We start from the raw sequence: 19,035 nt of genomic DNA on the forward strand, positions 1-19,035 counted from the left end.
GTTTAAAGCATAACAATAAAATAACATTTAGTTTGCAGATAGTGTAACATACAGGTATAACAAGGGAAATGGCATTACAGTTGGCTCTAGATGTCCGACAAAATAAAAAATACAGAGAACATGTAATAAGAATATACAGTATAAGCAGTAAGAAATACAGTCCTGTGAGCAGAAATTGATAGCAGTATTTTAATTCAGAACAATGGTAGGTCTTTTTATATTTCCATATCCATTGTGATATAAAGTCCTTTTAAGGTACAACGTGAAACCTACTATAAAACCTCACTAAGATTTTACACATATCTAAGATTCAAGTATAAATGTTTAGTTGTTTGAGGCTTTTGTTGTTTAATTCCAGCTAAAAGCACTATGAAAAATGCTTAAGTAAATGTAGCTTCTGCCAGGCTATTCATGGTAGTTGAGAAAAATCCCTAAAACAGTACATTAAAACATTTAAATTCATTTACATGCATAAATCGTAATGTGTACATGTATTCCATGTAGTTATACACAAAAATGTAGAATATGGCTTTTTAAGGCTGACTGTTGGATAATTTGGGTAAAGTGAAAATAGTAGCTCAGTATCACCTTCAAGAGATAGTTTACCCAAAAAAAAAAAAATAAATAAAAAATAAAAATTCTGTCATCATTTGCTCTCATGTCATTTCAAATCTGTATGCATTTCTTTCTTCTGTGGAACCTTAAGATAGTTTGAAGAATGTTACTAACTGCCCACTGACTTCCATTGTATGGACAAAAAAACACTTCCCAAAAAAATCTTCTTTATTTTTCAGTCATACAGATTTGGAATGAAATGAGGGAGGAGTAAATAACAGAATTTTTACCCAGTTTTTTGGGTAAACTAACCCTTTGAAAGTGAGCTTCAGAACAGGCCATAACATGCCAGTGTTTGTCTATGGATATTGCTTTGCTGCATCAATACACACATCTGTCAGCAATGGGTGTCATTGGAAGCCCATTCAAAAGGTAAATCCTCATGCTTTTGTCCATGTAGCGTGTGAATATAATACGAAAAAAATTTGCTGCATCTTGCTGACAATATGGTAGTAGCTTTGTAACTGTGAAATATCTTTGGTATCATTCAACAGCTTCTTCCCTACCAAAAGACTGACATTAAGAGGTAATGTTTTTCAAAGGAGAAGAGTGTTAACAGTGATTTTAAAGGTATTAAAATTATAACATCTAAGTGTTTGTTTCTATTTCCCTTACAGGTATAATTCAGTATTTTGGAGTAACTACAGGAAGTTGTTGCCAGAAGACTTTCCTTTGTTAATGTCAAACTGGACAGTAGAGTCACCGGAGTTAAGCATATCCATGGAAAGGCTGCCCATAGCAGACTGTTGAAACTGCAGAAAAAATACAAGTAAGAGAGTGAGACAGAGAAACAGTTGGAGTATGAAATTTCATTTTCAGCAGTTTGGGGCACATTTTCTGCAATTCACTTAAAAAATGGTCACAATGAGTGCAGCAAAGAGGCTGTTACTGAAGGACTGGACAGTTTCAGAGACTATTTGGAGACTATTGGAAACAACAGCAAATACTAAAATATGGCACCAAAACATTTACTCACAAGTAGATAGTGGGGGTGGGGGGTGGGGGGGGGGTCATATAATAATAAATGGGTCATATGATAATAAATTTATCATATGACCCATTTAATGATTTAGCAGGCTGTGACAAAAAAGTGTAAGCTTTACCTCCGGCTGAGGTGTGAGCAGTGGTGCGTGTGGAGATGGTTCATTCATCTTCATCCCTGTGACTTCAGGCCCAGGAGGAGCGCTGTTCATCACTGGCATATAGCTCTGAGGACACACACAGTGTGATAAACATGTTAAAATATACACAAACAAGCATGTGCACATTAAGAATGATTCAATTAATTAGTGTGCATATTTTAACGCAAGCAACTATAGTTGTATAAGATAGTACGAGTTGTACAAAGAAGAAATCATAAATATTACATGTACGTAAATAAGTTGACAGAAAGTCTATTATTAGTAGAACTGCAATTGTGTTAAGCAAAACACTTAACCGTGTGTTTCCCCTTTCAGCACCAATGCATTTAGAGTTGCTTTTTGTCTTTTACATATTCACTTGCTACCTTTCTATTAAAATAAGCAAACAGAAAACAGATGTACCACAGGTGCAGATGGGTTGTACTGTGGAGGCTGAGCGGGGGGAACTCCAGATCCAAACTCAGGAGGATAGACAGGGTTTTGAGGCACATATGCAGGATGAAAGCCCTTAACATGCACAAAATGGATTTTTCAGTTTAAAGTGTACATATAATCCTTACTTTCAGTACATATATAAATATTAATAAACTCTCTACTGCAAGGAGAGAAGTACATCTTGAATTTTGGCATGAAGTTTTGCATGGTATACTGGTCCACCAGCTAAACCAACAGCAAACCAGCATAATAGGCATGGAATTCATGTTGCTTTAAGGTGGACCAGCATATGTTTTGGCATCAAGTTTTGCATGTCATCACTGGTCCACCAGCTAAACCAACCCAGAAATCATGTTGGTTTTCCATCGTTTTTCTAGTTAATCAAGCATTTTGATACTTTTAGCAAAAGTTAAAGGGTTACTTCAGGATTTAGCATTAAGCTTTGAATTAGTAGAATACCACTAGTATTTTCGAATTACCGTGTTTTCCCCCTTCATATCAGCCCAAGATGAGAGATTTATGCATTTTTGAGATGAGAGATTTATGCATTTTTATTCTGTAAAAAAGCCTCCAATGACGCAAAGATCGTCATTTTGCATCATCGGAGGCTTTTTTGGCCAGAGGCTTAAAACTACAGCCAGTAATAGCAGGTAGTTCCGCATTTTTTCACCACGCCCATACATATGCGTGTTTGAGGTTACTCACGGACATAGATCAAAGATTTTTTCAAAAGTGGGTTTCAATTATATTTTTAAGCGTACAGTAATTAACTTTATTTTGTCTGCACTACATCAGTGGTTCATCTCGCAAATTTATCGGTCTCTGCAGTCATCTCAACCAATACAGCAACAGGCTTTTGTGGTAACGTTAGCATAAATAGATAAATAGACTAACTCAGTTTTACAGAACAGTGGCTTTACTTTGATAACAGTCAACTTATATGCAACTTATATGTAATTGTCTATCTAACGTTACTTTGCTAAGTTTGCAGTTTTACTGCTACCTACAACACTACATATAGGCTACTGTGTTATCAGTCTAGTATCAGCGAGTCTTACCTCTAGGCCAGGGGTAGGCAAGTTCGGTCCTAGAGAGCCGCAGTCCTGCACAGTTCAGCTCCAACCTTGAAAAAAAAACCTCACCTGCCTGTACCGTAGTAATCCTGAGTGGATTGATAAACTTGTTCAGGTGTGTTTGATTAAGGTTGAAGCTGAACTCTGCAGGTCTGCGGCTCTCTAGGACCGAACTTGCCTACCCCTGCTCTAGGCGAATACGCTTAGTACCAGATGCCCAGGCTGTTCGTCCTCTGGGAAAGTGAATATCGATGGTATCGCGGTGTCCTTCAGAATGGTTCTCTTCATTGCAAGGATATTTGGTTCGTAGTCCTCGTGCTTGAAATGGAGACTACATATTCTGCGTTTTTTTAGGTTTTCTATAACGGTGTCATCTCCAAACTTCGGGTGTTTGATGGCCCGCAGCCACTGTTTACATCGCTCCAAATCTTTAACTTAAGCGGAAAATGATGGAAACTTACTTGTCCTTTCCTGGTTTTGGGTGTACATCCAGGTACAAAGCAATTTAGCACCATTTCGCTGTAATTGTATGAACTAACTCATGATTTATAGAATTAATATGTAACAAAGCAAGCCTAGTTGTTTGAATTTTCCTGGTAATGCCGCCTGTAACCGATAGGTTTGGGCGTGGCCTCGCAAGGGCAGCAAAACAAGTGCATTCTGGGAGTTGTTGTCTTTCATCCACATTAGTCAAAAATACATTTTCTGCCTTTTCTCAGTCTAGAAAGCTCCAAATTCAAAAATAATTTCACATTTCTACTACATAAATGACCAATTTTAAATACACATTCATCTTTCCAGGGGTGAAGTACCCCTTTAAGTTTCAAAAGTTACTGCTTCCTTAGGATAAATGAATAAATGTAAATCTCTGTGCATGTCAACTCACAGGGTTGGGAGAAACAGCAGGTTGTCCGCTCCACTCTGGTGGTGGAGGATAATGAATCTGACCTTGATCTGGCTGAGGCGGATAACCAGCGATGTAGCCCTTTAGTCAGAAACCATTAATATCCATTAAAATGTACAGCAGCTAGAAGGACTAAAATCACTAAATTATCCTCATGATGCTTGGCATGATTCTGTCACAAAGGGTTGGCCTTTATTTTACAGGATAGTGGGGAATGGTAAAGCAAGTACAGGTAGAGAGAGAGAGAGACAAAATCTTCACATTCATTTTACCTGGCCAGGGCCTCCAGGACCTATAGGACCTCCAGGACCAATCACTGTGTTGCTGCAAGGTATAGACACCGGTACAGAATTAAGGGCGTTGGACTCCACTGTGTGCGTGTTTGATTTGTTGGTCCGGCAACATTTGCAGATTCTCTTTCTGCAGCAGAAGCAGATTCCACCAGGAATTCCAAGCAGCAGCAGAGCTATAAGACCTGTACTTGGGGTATATGAATGTTGATCTACATGCAACATTTGAAGAGACAAGACAAGAAAGAACATCAAAAATAGCAGTGGTTACTAATTCATGCAACACATCTCTAAAATAAACCTGCAAGACACAGACACAGGTATGCATACAAACATTTTTATATTAATATACAGTAACGTTCAAAAGTTGATCACTTCTTTTGTGGCTGCCCTCCTTTGTAGAAATGGCATAAAAATAAAGTAAATGCATTTTTTTTTTAATTGTAAAAATGCAGAATGTTTTCTGGTAAGGTTAGGGTTAGGTTATAGTATTTATAACTAGCTGCATATAAAAACTGTGGAAGTCTATGCAATGTCCCCATTTAAATAGCTAAAAAAAAAAAGAGTAAATGTGTGCGTGTGTGTAAAATTTTGAAACATATTGAAGAAAGTCTTTTCTTACCCACTAGTATCATTGTATTGTTCGCGACAAGTCTGCGTTTATAATCAGTGAGCTCGTATCTGCCCAAATCTGACACATTGACATTGAGAATCTGGATTGAGTCGCTGGTCACTTTAAGCCGGTTAACGTAGTCTGGGTAATTCTTGCCCACAGGAATTCCATTCTCCACCAGGGTGACAGATGAATAATTGCCAAAAAAGCGAAGTGTGGCATCACTTTGCTTGAGTCCTAGTAGTGGTATGGTCAGTTTTTCACCTGCAATACGCTCAATGATATCTCTGCTGACTGGGAAAAAAACAAACAAACAAACGAAAAAAAACAAAAAAACGATGAGGATATGTGGACTATCACAGAGATATTATTCTTAGATGGAGGTTTAAATTACTACTCACTGTCGACCTTCACTGTATAACTGGAGAGGGTTGCCCCAAAGTGATTAACCAAGGTGTAGGTTCCCTCATCGTCAAATGTAACTTGTGTGATTCTGAAAGTCCAGCCATTATTAGCGCTGGTCACTTGACCTTTACTGGATTTACTGGGCCAGAGAGAGATTTTTTTATGTTCCCAGATAGTAAACCGATCAGTCTCATCAGCAGTAGCAAAATCCAACCTCTCTGTCCTTTCGGGAAGATCCAGAGTCAACTGACGGCCATGGATTATATGCCTCCGAGATATTGCAGAGACTGGCACTGTGGGAGACAATTTTTGTTTTTTGCTAAATCGTACGTATTTTCCGAGTTGCCAAATTCGTATGAATTCATACAAATGACCTCCTCTGAACCCCGCCCCTAAACCTACCCATCACTGGGGTTTAGACAAATCGTATGAATTCGTACGAGTGACGTTGTACGAATAAGCCACCTGGTAAAATACGTATGAATTGGTTGTGAGATAGCATTGACATACCTGCAAAAATAGCAGCTGCAAGGAGGGTCCAAACACTCAGCATCTGTTTGAGAAATGATCTGTCAATATTGCAGATAGATTCTGAAAACACATTACATTAAAACATGAACCTTATTGTTTTAACCCGAGTTCTAGAAACTAGCATATTGGCTTAATCTAAGACAGCTGACATATGCTGCATTAATTAACCACAATTTTGGGCCTAGAGTATCATATTTGAAGCAGGCATCTAAATTATCGACATAATCAAAACTTTGCAGAAAACCTGTTGTACACAATCTTCTACATGCCTTTTACCCTCTGACTGATAGTTCATACTTTTTAGTGAGTAAAAGGCTTTATAGTATAATTAAAAAATGTCCACCTTAGGACATGGAACATGTATAAATGTTTAATAAGTACTTTTTACTTTATTAAGCAGACTTAAAAAAAAAACATTTCATTTTTCAAAATGATCATTTACTGGACTGAAGTAACTCAGGTTTATTAGATTATTATATTTATACATCATTTTTAGAAAAAAAATCAAGTTAAAATGTACGAAATATGATACATGCATTTGAAGAACAGTTATTTGACTCTCAGTCATCATTGTATTGCATTGCATTATGTTTTGCCCCCCACAATTAAAACTACAGAGCTTTGATCATAAAACTAAGCATTTAAATAGTATCTTAATAAGACACACTATTGGGCGATATAGAGACAAGTGATATTGACATGGATTTTATGTAAGTAGTCTGTAATTAGTACAGTTATGAAAGATTGTAATGTAAAACAATGAGGTTATCAAAATTTAATCATACCAGATAAATAACAACATCTGCACCAAATTGAGAGCATTCCTCTGCAAGTTATATACATTTACATCCCCCACAGTACATTCTTTATGTGATCTTGAGGAAACGTTTAAGTATGGTGTATATTAAATAAATAGCTTGGACAGAGTACAAGAGGTTTTGCGCGACTGGGTGACGCCTACACAAATGGCAGCTAATGATCTGCTTCTCTGAAGGTATTAGATTAATGATTGGACCAGAACAGATCCTCAATGACATCATTATTTTAAACGCCAATGTACGAAATAATTAGATTTAGTTATGTCCAGTAACCCAATAAATTAAACGTTCAGGCAGTGTTGCCAAGTCCTGGGTTTTCCCGCGGAACTGGGCTACTTTTACACTGTTGCCGCGGGTTGTTTTTCGTGTCCGCGGGATGAAACGACCCCCAATAGCATGATATTTAGCCCCTGGAATGCAATTTTTACCAGAGCAACCCCGCCAAAAAAGCAGACTTTAACTCTGGAACACGGATTTTACACCCCCCCCCCCCCCCCCCCCTTTTTTTTTTTTGTTTTTTTTGTTTTTTTTTTTGTTTGTTTTACCGTGGAACCCCCTGAAACACATTTGGGCGGGTTTTGTTATGAAAACCTGGCAACCCTGCTTTACTCGAGACGCATATAGATGGAAATGTATCTGTCTGTGATTCAAAGGAAACACAATGCTTCGAATCAAACATCAACTAAAAGCAGTGGGAAATGTTTATAAAATGCTGTAATAGCTAAAACACAATTTTTGACTCACTATCGTCATCTTAGGCGCGTGGTAAAAGCATCGAATGGTGTAACTTACTGTTGACGAAAAACGTAGTAAAACTCGCGCGCCCTCTTGCACGCGCATTCAAACGAGTTTTATTACAAAGCGGGTGGAGAAAATGGATGTATTGGAATTAAAAATTACATCTCTTACAGGAAAACAAAACAAAATGACTGTGCAAGAAAAACATTCGCATAATTCATGCGTTAGATTATTTCCTAAATTTTAACAACGATGAAAGGTTACACAGTAGAAAGATCAAAGAGTACTCACAGTTTTATCGGTACGATGGATGTTTTCGTTGTAAATATAGGATTTAACCGTGTGCCGGGGCTGTAAATTATGTTGTCGGTAGGTGTGTCCTGTGGTAGTCTGGTAGTTTAACTCAGCCCCTTTGCTGTCGTGCATACAAAGCACTCCGGGCACATTCCTGTTCCCATGTCATGTTTAACTAGATGGAATGGACGATTAATGCTTCTGTGAGGATTGATGTGTGTGTAGGTGTTGGATGAGTTAAATGTTTGATTAAAGCAAATGCCAAAGCATGCTCATGCCTGTAATAATCCGTAGCTTTAACGTCGGAGTGCAGAACCTAACCTTTTGTTCACGCAATGTGTGGTATGTGATATTTAATAACTGACCTTTTCCCTTCCTTTCTTTAGCATCCTGTGTTTGGATTTCATATGGAAAGCTGAATGAGCTTTTGATTTCCTTTGGAACGTTATCACGTAAATAATAGCCAAACATTTAACACAATAACCATTTTTATGTCCATTTAGTCATTTTTAAATAAATGCAAGGGTAACTGAGTCACCACACAAATTTAATTCTATTTTTCAAACCAAATTTATGCTCCCAGTTATGGAGAAGAAATACGGACCATCTATATTTGTGCTCCAGCCTTCAGCTGTTCCTTTTCCTTAACAGCTATGTGCTCCCATGGCCAAGCAAACTAATTAAGGCCAGGAAGCCTGCATAAACAACAAATGCTCCATCAGAGGCTTGGCTAGAGGACCCCTCCCATCCCAGCATGCACCAGTCTTAGCTCAGTGTAATCATAGACTGTAAAAGGAGTGTAATGCTCATGAGTGTTTTGTGGAAGGGATGGTCTTTATACATTAACCTTCTACCGCACACATTATGATAAATCTATAAAAAAAAAAAAAATTTGACTCTTTTTCTTTTCTTAAAATGGCTTAACATAAAGTGCTGTAAAAGAAATTTTGGAAATTATTTTTATTTTAAGGTACTTTATGATATGTTGCCATATGGCAACAACGTACAATAGTGGAAATAACTTAAAATAAGTGTAAGTGTATATAGTTGATATTTTTCCTCAGAAATGTTGTTTGTATTGAATCAGTTGGTGCTATTATAAGCTTTAGCAGTAAATATAAACAACACCTTATACTTATTTTCCAACATCTTGTGCTTTTCCATTCTCTTTTGCTGAATAATGCTTTATATTCTTTAAATTTCATTACATTTTTCATGAATATTATTTAAATTGCAAATGTAGACAGTTAAAAACAAATCTAATACTGTTCATCATGTATCATAAAACACTGACATAAAACCAAAAACATTGCAGTTCATGAAAATTCAACATTACGCAATCTTATGAGAGGAAGGTTATGAACATGAACCCCCCCAAATCCTTGTCTGTACGAAACTTCAAAAAGCATTTTTTTTTTTTTTTCAGAGGTGAGGCACATGTACACATCACATTTGGTGCACTTTTCCCTAACAATACACTTACAACCACTTGCACCTGCCTTTTTGGGACACAATGGTAGGCCAGTGGTAGGTCTGGGCCAATACTGGCTGTGGTGGCAGGTCTCTGATGTTGATTTAATCCATAATACAAATGTCATGGCAGTCCTTAAAATACGACTAATCAACATTATATCACTAGCATTAATGTTTTTATTGTTATAGCTTAACAGACTGCAGCTAACTTTTGCTAGCTAGCTAACCTATTATAATAACATCATTCCATTATTGCACAGTGTTGCCATATGGCAACACAGACATTTTATCGATTTACCAAAAACTAATTTCATAAAAACCTTTTTGAGTGGTGAATATGTCATCATACCTTACCTGAGATGATGTTAACATTTTTTTGTGAATGTGACATGGGCGGGTCCTTGTTTGTTACTGACGTTTTAGTTTGCTTTCAGCAACTACCGACAAGAGACGGCAGTCTGTCAGAAAATCGTGTCACAGAAAAAAATTGCATGTGATGTGACTTAACCAAAGCACATCATTAGCTAAACTAAGGTCTTCTCTTACCAACAAAAAAAAACTAGAATGTTCTCTTAAAGAGACGGTGGCCAGGAAATGAACACAAAGTGTATGTTGCCATATGGCAACACTATGCGGTAGAGGGTTAACAATTAGCTGAATGAAGTAGCAAAGTTTTTGAAGTTTCCTGTTGTCTTCAAAAAGAATCCTGCTGGAGAGATACTTGACTGAACTGGTTTTCGCTTCGGAGTACAGTTTGAAAATGAAAACTGAATATTGTCTTTGGAGTTTTCATATGGGCTCTGGTACTGTTGGAAAAAAGGATTATTATTATTTTCTCATACAGATAGTGGTAGTAGTTGCCCTTTTTTTCTATATGGATTTCTCAACAACCCTCTTAATTTTGCATAAATTTATACAGATAAATAATAAAGTAAGACAATATAACTCAGAAAAACAGAAGTGATTTCACAAAAAAATGTACTTGTTTGCTGTATCTCAAAACTTACCAGATTGCTTTTTTGGGACTTATCAAATCTGACCCAGTATCCTTACTAATCACAATATTTACATGTAGATGACAAACTCACACTCACACTGTCTTATACACTTTGGTTAAGAAAAGACGCCTGCAGAGAGTGTTTTCAATTTTGTCCTCACATGTGCCAGAAACAATCCCGACTCCGAATCTCCCATGAAGATTACACTTCCTCTGCTATTTCATCCTGCTGACAATGGCCAAAATGTTAGATAAAGTCTCCACGTCAGGAATATTGAATCTAGTCTCTTTCCCGGTTTCTGTCAGAAAATATCCGTTTTGTCTGATACCCAAAACTGTCAACAGAGCCTCTTTACAAAGATTGATGAAAAAGACTTTGTCTTGATAGCTCCAGTTTTTTTTTTGTTTATTTCTGATCCCTCCACGCCACAAATGTTACTGGTTTTGCTCCAAAATAACTCATCTTTTATTCCATGCACCTTGTTGGATGTGTGAATTTGCACCAGTCTAATTATATTACACTCAAAGACTGATGAAGAAATGGTGGCTTAGTGTCCTGCCGGTGTGTATTTATGGATTTTATACTGACTGATAAGATTGAGGTACACAACAATAGTCACTAAAACTTGACACCTGGTGTTAAGGGTATTCACTGAAATTCTGGTCATAGAGTGTGAGACAAAAAACATTGGCTTTGGTGACTGCATGAGTTCAAAGAGTTTGAAATATGAGTTCGAAATATTGATTCTGAAGATGTTGAAAATTATATGGTTTTGAGAATACGTTTGAGATCACGAATGGGCTCATATTCATGACCTCAAACATAAAACTAGCCTATTATTTGCTGAATTTACTGGGAAATGAGCTCTGACGAGGACAGTGATGATGGCATAAAACATCTGCTCAAACTGAGCCCTTTCAAGCTCCAAAAGGTAACAAAATATGATTTATTTTATTCTTCTGTAATTGTTACTCTAATATCAGAGGAGATTTATATTATCGCGAGAGGTACAGATCCTTCCGTGTTAGATATAGATCTGGGTCAATAAAGACCCGAATATGTAAGAATGATAGGCGAAACATTCATGCATTTAAGGGTTAAGCTTCTGACAACTCTACGTCTTTATTTTAAAAAAAAAAACATTTTCCCTGAAAGTTTGAGGTAGGATAGTTTGTAAGAGCTTGATTATAAACACACAAACCTGTAAAAGTGGACTTGTGTGTAGATGAGTTTACATGTTCGCCGTTATGATGTTTAATGTCCCTGATCCCATTTAGCCACTTGTTAGCAACCTTTTTCAAGACAAATAATCAAAAGTGGGTATTACAGATGTATTTTGTGCTGTAGAATAAAACGTGACAATATCTTGAACTTGTGTGAACCACAGACATTATTTCAGGCATTTAACCAAAAACCCATTTAAAAATAAAGAAACCCATTGACTTCAGGATGATGGAACCAGAAGTGCTAAAATGCTAACTCATTTCCAAGTTTTGGGCTACAAAATGCGTCATCCCTGCAGCATTATTGTTTAGTCCTTGTCTGTGTAGCCCCTTCAGTTCACACCTGCCCACTCCAAGTGGGACGCAAATCCGGGCCCGTCCGCATGGAAAGAGGGTGCACTAACAAAGAGGCTAAAGACTGCAGACGCTAGAGCACCTCTTGAGTTCACACGCACAGCTCTTACTAGCCTACATCTGTTACATTTAGTCCTCGTTGGCATGATTGTGTTCACCTGTTCCTCATGTGCTCTGCTCCTTTTATATTGTGCTCCTTTCCCTCATGTTTTCGCATGTGTGTGAACATTTCTTGCTTGTCAGTCAGTGCTACATTTAGTTTACTCTGTCAGTTCTAGCTTTGTATTTATTTTCTTTTGCTTTTCTTTTTTTTTTTTTTTTCTGGTTTTACTTTGTTCCTGTTGTTTTGCTCTAGTTCTCCCAAGCCTTATTTTTGGTTTCTCTCTTGTTCTTGATTTGATTGCTAACTAATCTTTTGTTTCTTTTCTCTCTATTCCCTGCAAGTTTGCACTCTTGTTTTATTTCTTTTTGTTTGCAAGTTCCCTTTACTTATTTTCAGTATTTTTTGGTTATTTGTCTGCCTGTCTATCTAGTTCCAGTTATTTAGTTTCTTTATTTATTCCCTCTAGTCTTAATTGTCAGTTTTAGTTTGCTTTTTTTTTTTGGTACTTTTTCAGTAATTTTTAGTACTTTTTCAGTTGAATCAGTTAATTCAATAGCAAACAATGCAAGATACATGTTTCAAATCACCCTTGTTGCTGAAATAAAGAAAGTAATGCAGGCTACATTATGCCACATTAGAAAATAGAAAATACACTTACATTATCTAACTTATATATCATAAAATCCATAATGTTTGTAATAGCATCTATTCAGTGTGTTATCAAAAGGTGTGAAGTATGACAGCCATAAGGTTTTGTGCAAACAGTTTGCTGCCAATACAGTTCTCACTGTGCCATATGAATGAATCTATACTGTACTTGAACTTTATAGATGAAAGGTGAGTTACAGTATGGCATACTGTAATGCAAAATGCTGTAATTGATGCCATCTGTCTCTCTTCTTCTGATGCATCTCTGATCAGTATGATGTTACACAGTCATTACCTGCTTCCTCTCCCTTGTACTCTATCCTGCTTTATGTTCACAAATTGCAAATCTCTCTCTCTCTCTCTCTCTCTCTCACACACACACACACACACACACACACACACACACACATTGAACATAGTGGTCATCTAAGATACAGTAAATCACTTATGTAAAAAGAATTCATTACATTTGGTTATCCATATTGGAAATTGCAAACAAGAAGCTATGTCTATAGAATCAATATCTATAGAAATCTATAGATGTACCAAATAATTCATTGATTAACTATTAAGTTCAGTTGGATTAAATAATAGACAAAAGTATTAAACTGAACGAAAAGAGATGCAAATGAAAAGTTTGATAGAAATAGCATTATGAAAGCCAGTTACTGTGAATTAAACATTTGTATTGATTAGTGTTTCTCAACGGGGGCGGTACCGCCCCCCAGGGGGCGTTCAGAAAACAACGGGGGTGTTGGAAGCAAGATTTCAGGTGTTCTTGGGGGGCGTTCACGAGTTTACACCAAAGATCCAAGCAAGACAAGATTAAACGTGTAATTACTTGCAGAAGAATTGCCTACAACATTCTAAAATCTGCCAGTTTAATGCAACATGTCAGCTAGGCTATGTATCATTTCTTTTGCAACGATTATTTTTCCAGTCATTCAAGAATTCACGTGCACAAAAATGTTTCGCGCTGACAACAATCCGGTGGTGGCTTGAATCCAGCGCTGACTAGTACCACGCAGCAGAGGAATGGAAAGTTGACAAGCCATTAAAAAAGTACTGACTTAAAGGTGCCCTAGAACATGTTTTTAAAAGATGTAATATAAGTCTAAGGTGTCCCCCTGAATGTGTCTGTGACGTTTCAGCTCAAAATACCCCATAGATTTTTTTTTAATTAATTTTTTTAACTGCCTATTTTGGGGCATCATTATAAACGCGCCGATTTATGCTGCGGCCCCTTTAAATCCCGTGCTCTCCGCCCACAGAGCTTTCGCTTGCCTTAAACAGTGCCTAAACAAAGTTTACACAGCTAATATAACCCTCAAAATGGATCTTTACAAAGTGTTCGTCATGCATGCGGCGGATTATGTGAGTATTGTATACTGTTATATTGTTTACATTGATTCTGAGTGAGTTTGAGGCTATGCTGCGTGGCTAAAGCTAACATTACACACTGTGGGAGAGATTTATAAAGAATGAAGTTGTGTTTATGCATTATACAGACTGCAAGTGTTTAAAAATGAAAATAGCGACGGCTCTCTTGTCTCTGTGAATACAGTAAGAAACGATGTTAACTTTAACCACATTTAACAGTACATTAGCAACATGCTAATGAAACATTTAGAAAGACAATTTACAAATATCACTAAAAATATCATGTTATCATGGATCATGTCAGTTATTATTGCTCCATCTGCCATTTTCGCTGTTGTTCTTGCTTGCTTACCTAGTCTGATGATTCAGCTGTGCACAGATCCAGACGTTCTGCCCTTGTCTAATGCCTTACATAATGATAATGTTGGGAAGATGGGCTGGCATATGCAAATATTGGGGGCGTACACCCCGACTGTTACATAACAGTCGGTGTTATGTTGAGATTCGCCTGTTCTTCGGAGGTCTTTTAAACAAATGAGATTTATATAAGAAGGAGGAAACAATGGAGTTTGAGACTCACTGTATGTCATTTCCATGTACTGAACTCTTGTTATTTAACTATGCCGAGGTAAATTAAATTTTTCATTCGATGGCACCTTTAAGAACCACTTATATTTTCAAATATTTTCAATAAATCATGTTCCCATTCACTCTGGTGACGAATTTTAAAATGAATGAAACTAAATTCTATTTGTAAGGTAAAACTTTTACATTTTTAATGCCTAATGCCAAAATGTTTTCTTTGTTCACAAAGTAGGCTAATTTACTGGGCATTATTGTTAATTCGCAAGACTGTAAGGAGAAAATGACAATTTGATGGATAATTAATTTAAATATATTCTGTAATCACATTTAGGTAATTTCGCCTTCACATCTGAGCCCAAAACGCTGCTTGGATAATTTCAAGATAGGCTAGTTAAAAATAATTAATAATACATTAATAATTTAATAATTGTTCATATGTGTTTATTCTTGTTGGAAGATTTTTTTTTTTTTTATTTTTTTTTTTGACTTATGGACACAAATTAATCATGACAAACCAAATAAATTTGAATTGAATTAATTATACCATTGATGATGACATTAAGCTGATACCAAGGTATTTAAGCCTATAATTATAACATACTTTGTTATGAAAATCATGATTGCATTTATTTATTAATGATTAAAAATTTATTTATTAATGATTAAATAGATTAATGTAAGCAGCTTCTTGCAATACTCTCCTAAATGCGTAATAAATCCTAAGTTAGCGCTGAAATGACCGTATAGCAGCCTATGGTCGTTTTTACTGTCCAGAATTATCAAAGAAATTCAATAGGCTGACGCAGATTATCTTGAGTTTTGCGATAGTTCAAATCATAGACTGTAAGGTTCAAATGCGCGTTAAGGTGATGGCAGGCCCGTCGCGACCAAGCGGCAACCTCCCCCTTTCTCTCGTGAAGCCAATACGGAAGTAACTTAAACTGCGATTCATCGACTGGCCGCAAGGGACAGGCTCCAAAAGAGAGCAGAATCTCATAGAGTCCCATGTTAAATTGGCCAAGTTTATAGCAGAAAAAAACATGTTTACAAGTTGGTTCAAATTGTGGTTTTGGTCTATACTGCTATTTTTGCCCTTCATGACAACTCTGAGGGGGGTGGATTTTTTTATAACTTATCCGTTTAAATTATATTAAGCCTTAAAGTTCTGCATAATTAAGGGCGTGGTCACTTGAGTGACAGGTAAATTGCGCTGCTGTCTGTGAGCCGTCATGTTACCTCAGCTGCCGCTGAATTTGGCATCTCAGCCGTTTTTGTGCTTTTTTTCTCGATTATTTTATACAATTATAAAATATGACTTGCTGCATAATATTCGAGACTGATGTGTGTCTGTGTAGATGTGCATGCATGGGGAAGAAACAGAACACACCTTGTTGGATCGTGGCATTGGCTGAAAGTTTTGATTGTGAGATTTACTACAATGACAATACCAGGAGGATATACAACTCTGACAGCACTGCTTGGATATTATAACTAAAACTGCTGCACTATTTTGAAAAAATATACTTTGGACACGGCTCATTTGTTTGTTAGATACGATCGTATACAGTTTTACAACATAAACGCTACTCAGATTGCATCCTTTCTTGAAGAATGATGACAGAGAGCAGATCATTCAGAAGAAATGTGAAATGTTTTTTTGTTTTGCAATGGACACTCATATTTTACCCAAGTGCCACAGATCGGATTCATCTCGCGATCTCTATTTCATTATAAAGGTATGAAGTCCCATTTTGATTTTCCATGTTGTTATTTGCACAACCAACACTACTGGTGTTGGAGCATCTATATCTTAAAGAAACACCGTAGATTGACAGTAAACCTTTAGAACGTTCTGATGATAAAACTTATCTTCCTTAATATTTTAGATCGTATCTAAGATAGATAGATAGCTCCTTTTCTTGCTAACATGGTCACGTCGAGCTAGGCGGGCGTGGTTTCAGCAACTAGTCATATCAGCTCAAACCACCTCCCCGCCTCTTTGCCCATTTTCAGTTATCCGGGAGTGACGTGCGGTGACGCGCAGCTAAGATGGCCGCAGCCTCATTTACGCATCAAAACTGCTGTTCAGAACTCTATGGGTGACGTCACGGACGCTACGTCCATATTTTTTTTACAGTCTATGGTCGCAACAAGACAAGCAAACCAAGCAATTGCTTGGTGCCCCGAGCTGGCCTGGGGCCCCAAGACAATGACTGGTTAAGAATAAAATGCAACGACACTGTGTGAGCGCCCCTTTGATCGTCAATGCAGTAAAGTGCAATGACACTGTTATAGGGATCCCCCTCAAGGGGGCCCCTCTCAGTAGTTGCTGACAGCAGCCAGCCAACCACGTGATCTCTGCTGCCGGCAAAATACAAAATCCTGCTCCTCGGCAGTCATGAAGCGGAATTATGCTTCAGGAAGCCAGAAGAGAAAGAAGAGAAAGGAAGAGGAGGATAGCCTCGTTTACTCTGCACGTGTGTGCGGCGCGTTACGGCTGTGACGCGGCTACCGGAGCTGATCATAGACTGTAAAAAAAGATGGACGACGCGACGCCGCTTCCTTCCATTGTATTGAACTGAAGCCAAAACGGACGCAGATGGGCGCTGACACGTTACGCAAAAACGTCAAAAAAAAAAAAAGTTTGGAAACAGGGCATGCGCAGAAAGACTCGTCAGTGGAGCCCGGAGGCGGAGTCGCGGTATCAAACTTCCGCCCAGACGACTGCGTCATCATTGATGTATTTTAAATAGGCTATATAAATTATACGTAATTTAAAATTCTACCTATAAAATAATAGGCTATTCTGTTTCTAGAGCAATAATATTTTTGAAACAGCAAATTCAGTAGATGAACTCAATATAATATGCCTCTAGAAACTCTAAAATGTCAAACGGTCCTGCCATTTTAAATAAAATGTTTAAATTAACGTTACAGGAGATCGATTGCTGTAGACAGTGCTCTATTATTAATTAGGCTATCATTAGTTTTATCCTGCTAATTATTATTTTATACCCATAAAAATAATTATAACTGCCAGATAACGATCACCTGCTTTTTTCCGTCATGGCTAACGTTAGGCATGTTATCTTAACTAATAACGTTTATTAATTAGCTTAAGTCCACATTTAACGTTACCGAGAAAAGCTCAGATATCCGTCAGCTCCTGTAGGTCAGTTAGTACAGTTTACTGCTGAACAGCTCATTTTGTCGGTGTGAAATAACACAGGAATTGAAAATTAATAGTTATTTATTTATCTTCAATCTCCCCTCGAAGCTCCGACAGTCCTCAGAGAAGCTGTCAATCAACTGTGAGTCACGACGACACGCCCCGTTTCTATAGTACCAAATTGCTAGCTAAAATCAAACTTATCACAAAAACGAACAATTGAATATAAATCAGCGTGATAACAATTACCTTAAATGACCAAAACCATCTTTCGGAAAATTTTATTTGAAGCATTTATTTGATTTATTTTTATGTTTTAACTTAAGTCTCATTCGTCTGCATTGAGCGGGCGGGGTTTATGACCTGTACTGCATCCAGCCTCCAGGGGGCGATCAAAGAGCCCGCAGCTTCACTTTTCAGGACGTATGAGGCACACCCGGAGCTGATACGCGGCCACTCTAGTCAATGCTCGTGTTTACACCAGCCGCGCCGCGGTGCGTTTGAGAAGCGTCCCAGAAGCGGCTCGACGCGCCGCTTCGCTAAAGATAGGCGCCTCGCCTATTTTTGACGGACGCCGCGTCCAAGACGCGCAGCTCAAATACAAAATAAAGACAAAGAGATTCGAAGTTGAAAAACTTGAAATTTCTTTGTTTTTGTTGTCCATAACTGGAATTTTAAGTGTATTAACTTCATCTGTATGGCTACAACAAAATAAAATATGGCATAGCAATAAACACAATTAAACCGGGCAAAATATAACCATTTAGCCATTAAAAACATGAAAAAAAATCAACGAAAACAACGTTGGACAGGCAAATCTCTGGCAAAAATAAACCTTTTTTATTTATGCACAGTATATGCAACAGCAGTATTTGCACTGTAAACCATTTTTATTTATATAAAGTGTGGGTGAACTTAAACTGTATGGCTATGCTGTGGTTCCTGTAGGCTTTGCATGCGTGCGGGGGGTCGGGGGGGCCTCCATGTCCATTTTGCTTGGGGCCCCCAAATTCCTTCAGACGGCCCTGGGTGATGGAAACCATTTATTGGCATACTCATGGTGTGTAGTGACCGTTTGTGCGTAAAACACCATGGCATTATGTATTAGGCCCAACAAAGTCTGACAAACAGCCCTCGACATAGAAATCAGATGTTTAAACTCGTAGTTACTTTAGCGCATTCATGTGGAGACTGCCAGTGTATGGGCATATACTTTTTTAACCAGTATTTCATCAGTTCTTCTG

General features: G+C 37.5%; 1 protein-coding gene across 4 annotated transcripts; it reads right to left on the reverse strand.

Annotated features, from left to right (window-relative positions):
• Window positions 1-175: 175 nt before the first annotated feature.
• On the reverse strand, window positions 176-8,541 carry wu:fc21g02. 4 transcript variants are annotated; one of them, XM_048196874.1, is made up of 9 exons: window positions 8,463-8,541; window positions 5,988-6,030; window positions 5,474-5,770; window positions 5,082-5,366; window positions 4,442-4,671; window positions 4,152-4,250; window positions 2,160-2,264; window positions 1,719-1,823; window positions 176-1,367 (listed from the first exon to the last, which is right to left on the reverse strand). In XM_048196874.1, exons 1-9 carry the CDS (start codon window positions 8,463-8,465, stop codon window positions 1,257-1,259), a joined length of 1,278 nt encoding a protein of 425 aa, XP_048052831.1. In that variant the 5' UTR covers window positions 8,466-8,541; the 3' UTR covers window positions 176-1,256. The 4 variants fall into 4 exon arrangements, with proteins under 4 accessions (XP_048052831.1, XP_048052830.1, XP_048052829.1 ...); XM_048196873.1 differs by lacking the exon at window positions 8,463-8,541 and adding an exon at window positions 8,224-8,397; XM_048196872.1 differs by lacking the exon at window positions 8,463-8,541 and adding an exon at window positions 7,856-8,127.
• Between the last annotated feature and the right edge of the window lie 10,494 nt (window positions 8,542-19,035).

Source organism: Megalobrama amblycephala, linkage group LG7 (genome assembly GCF_018812025.1).
Source record: "Megalobrama amblycephala isolate DHTTF-2021 linkage group LG7, ASM1881202v1, whole genome shotgun sequence".
Lineage (NCBI taxonomy): Eukaryota > Metazoa > Chordata > Actinopteri > Cypriniformes > Xenocyprididae > Megalobrama > Megalobrama amblycephala.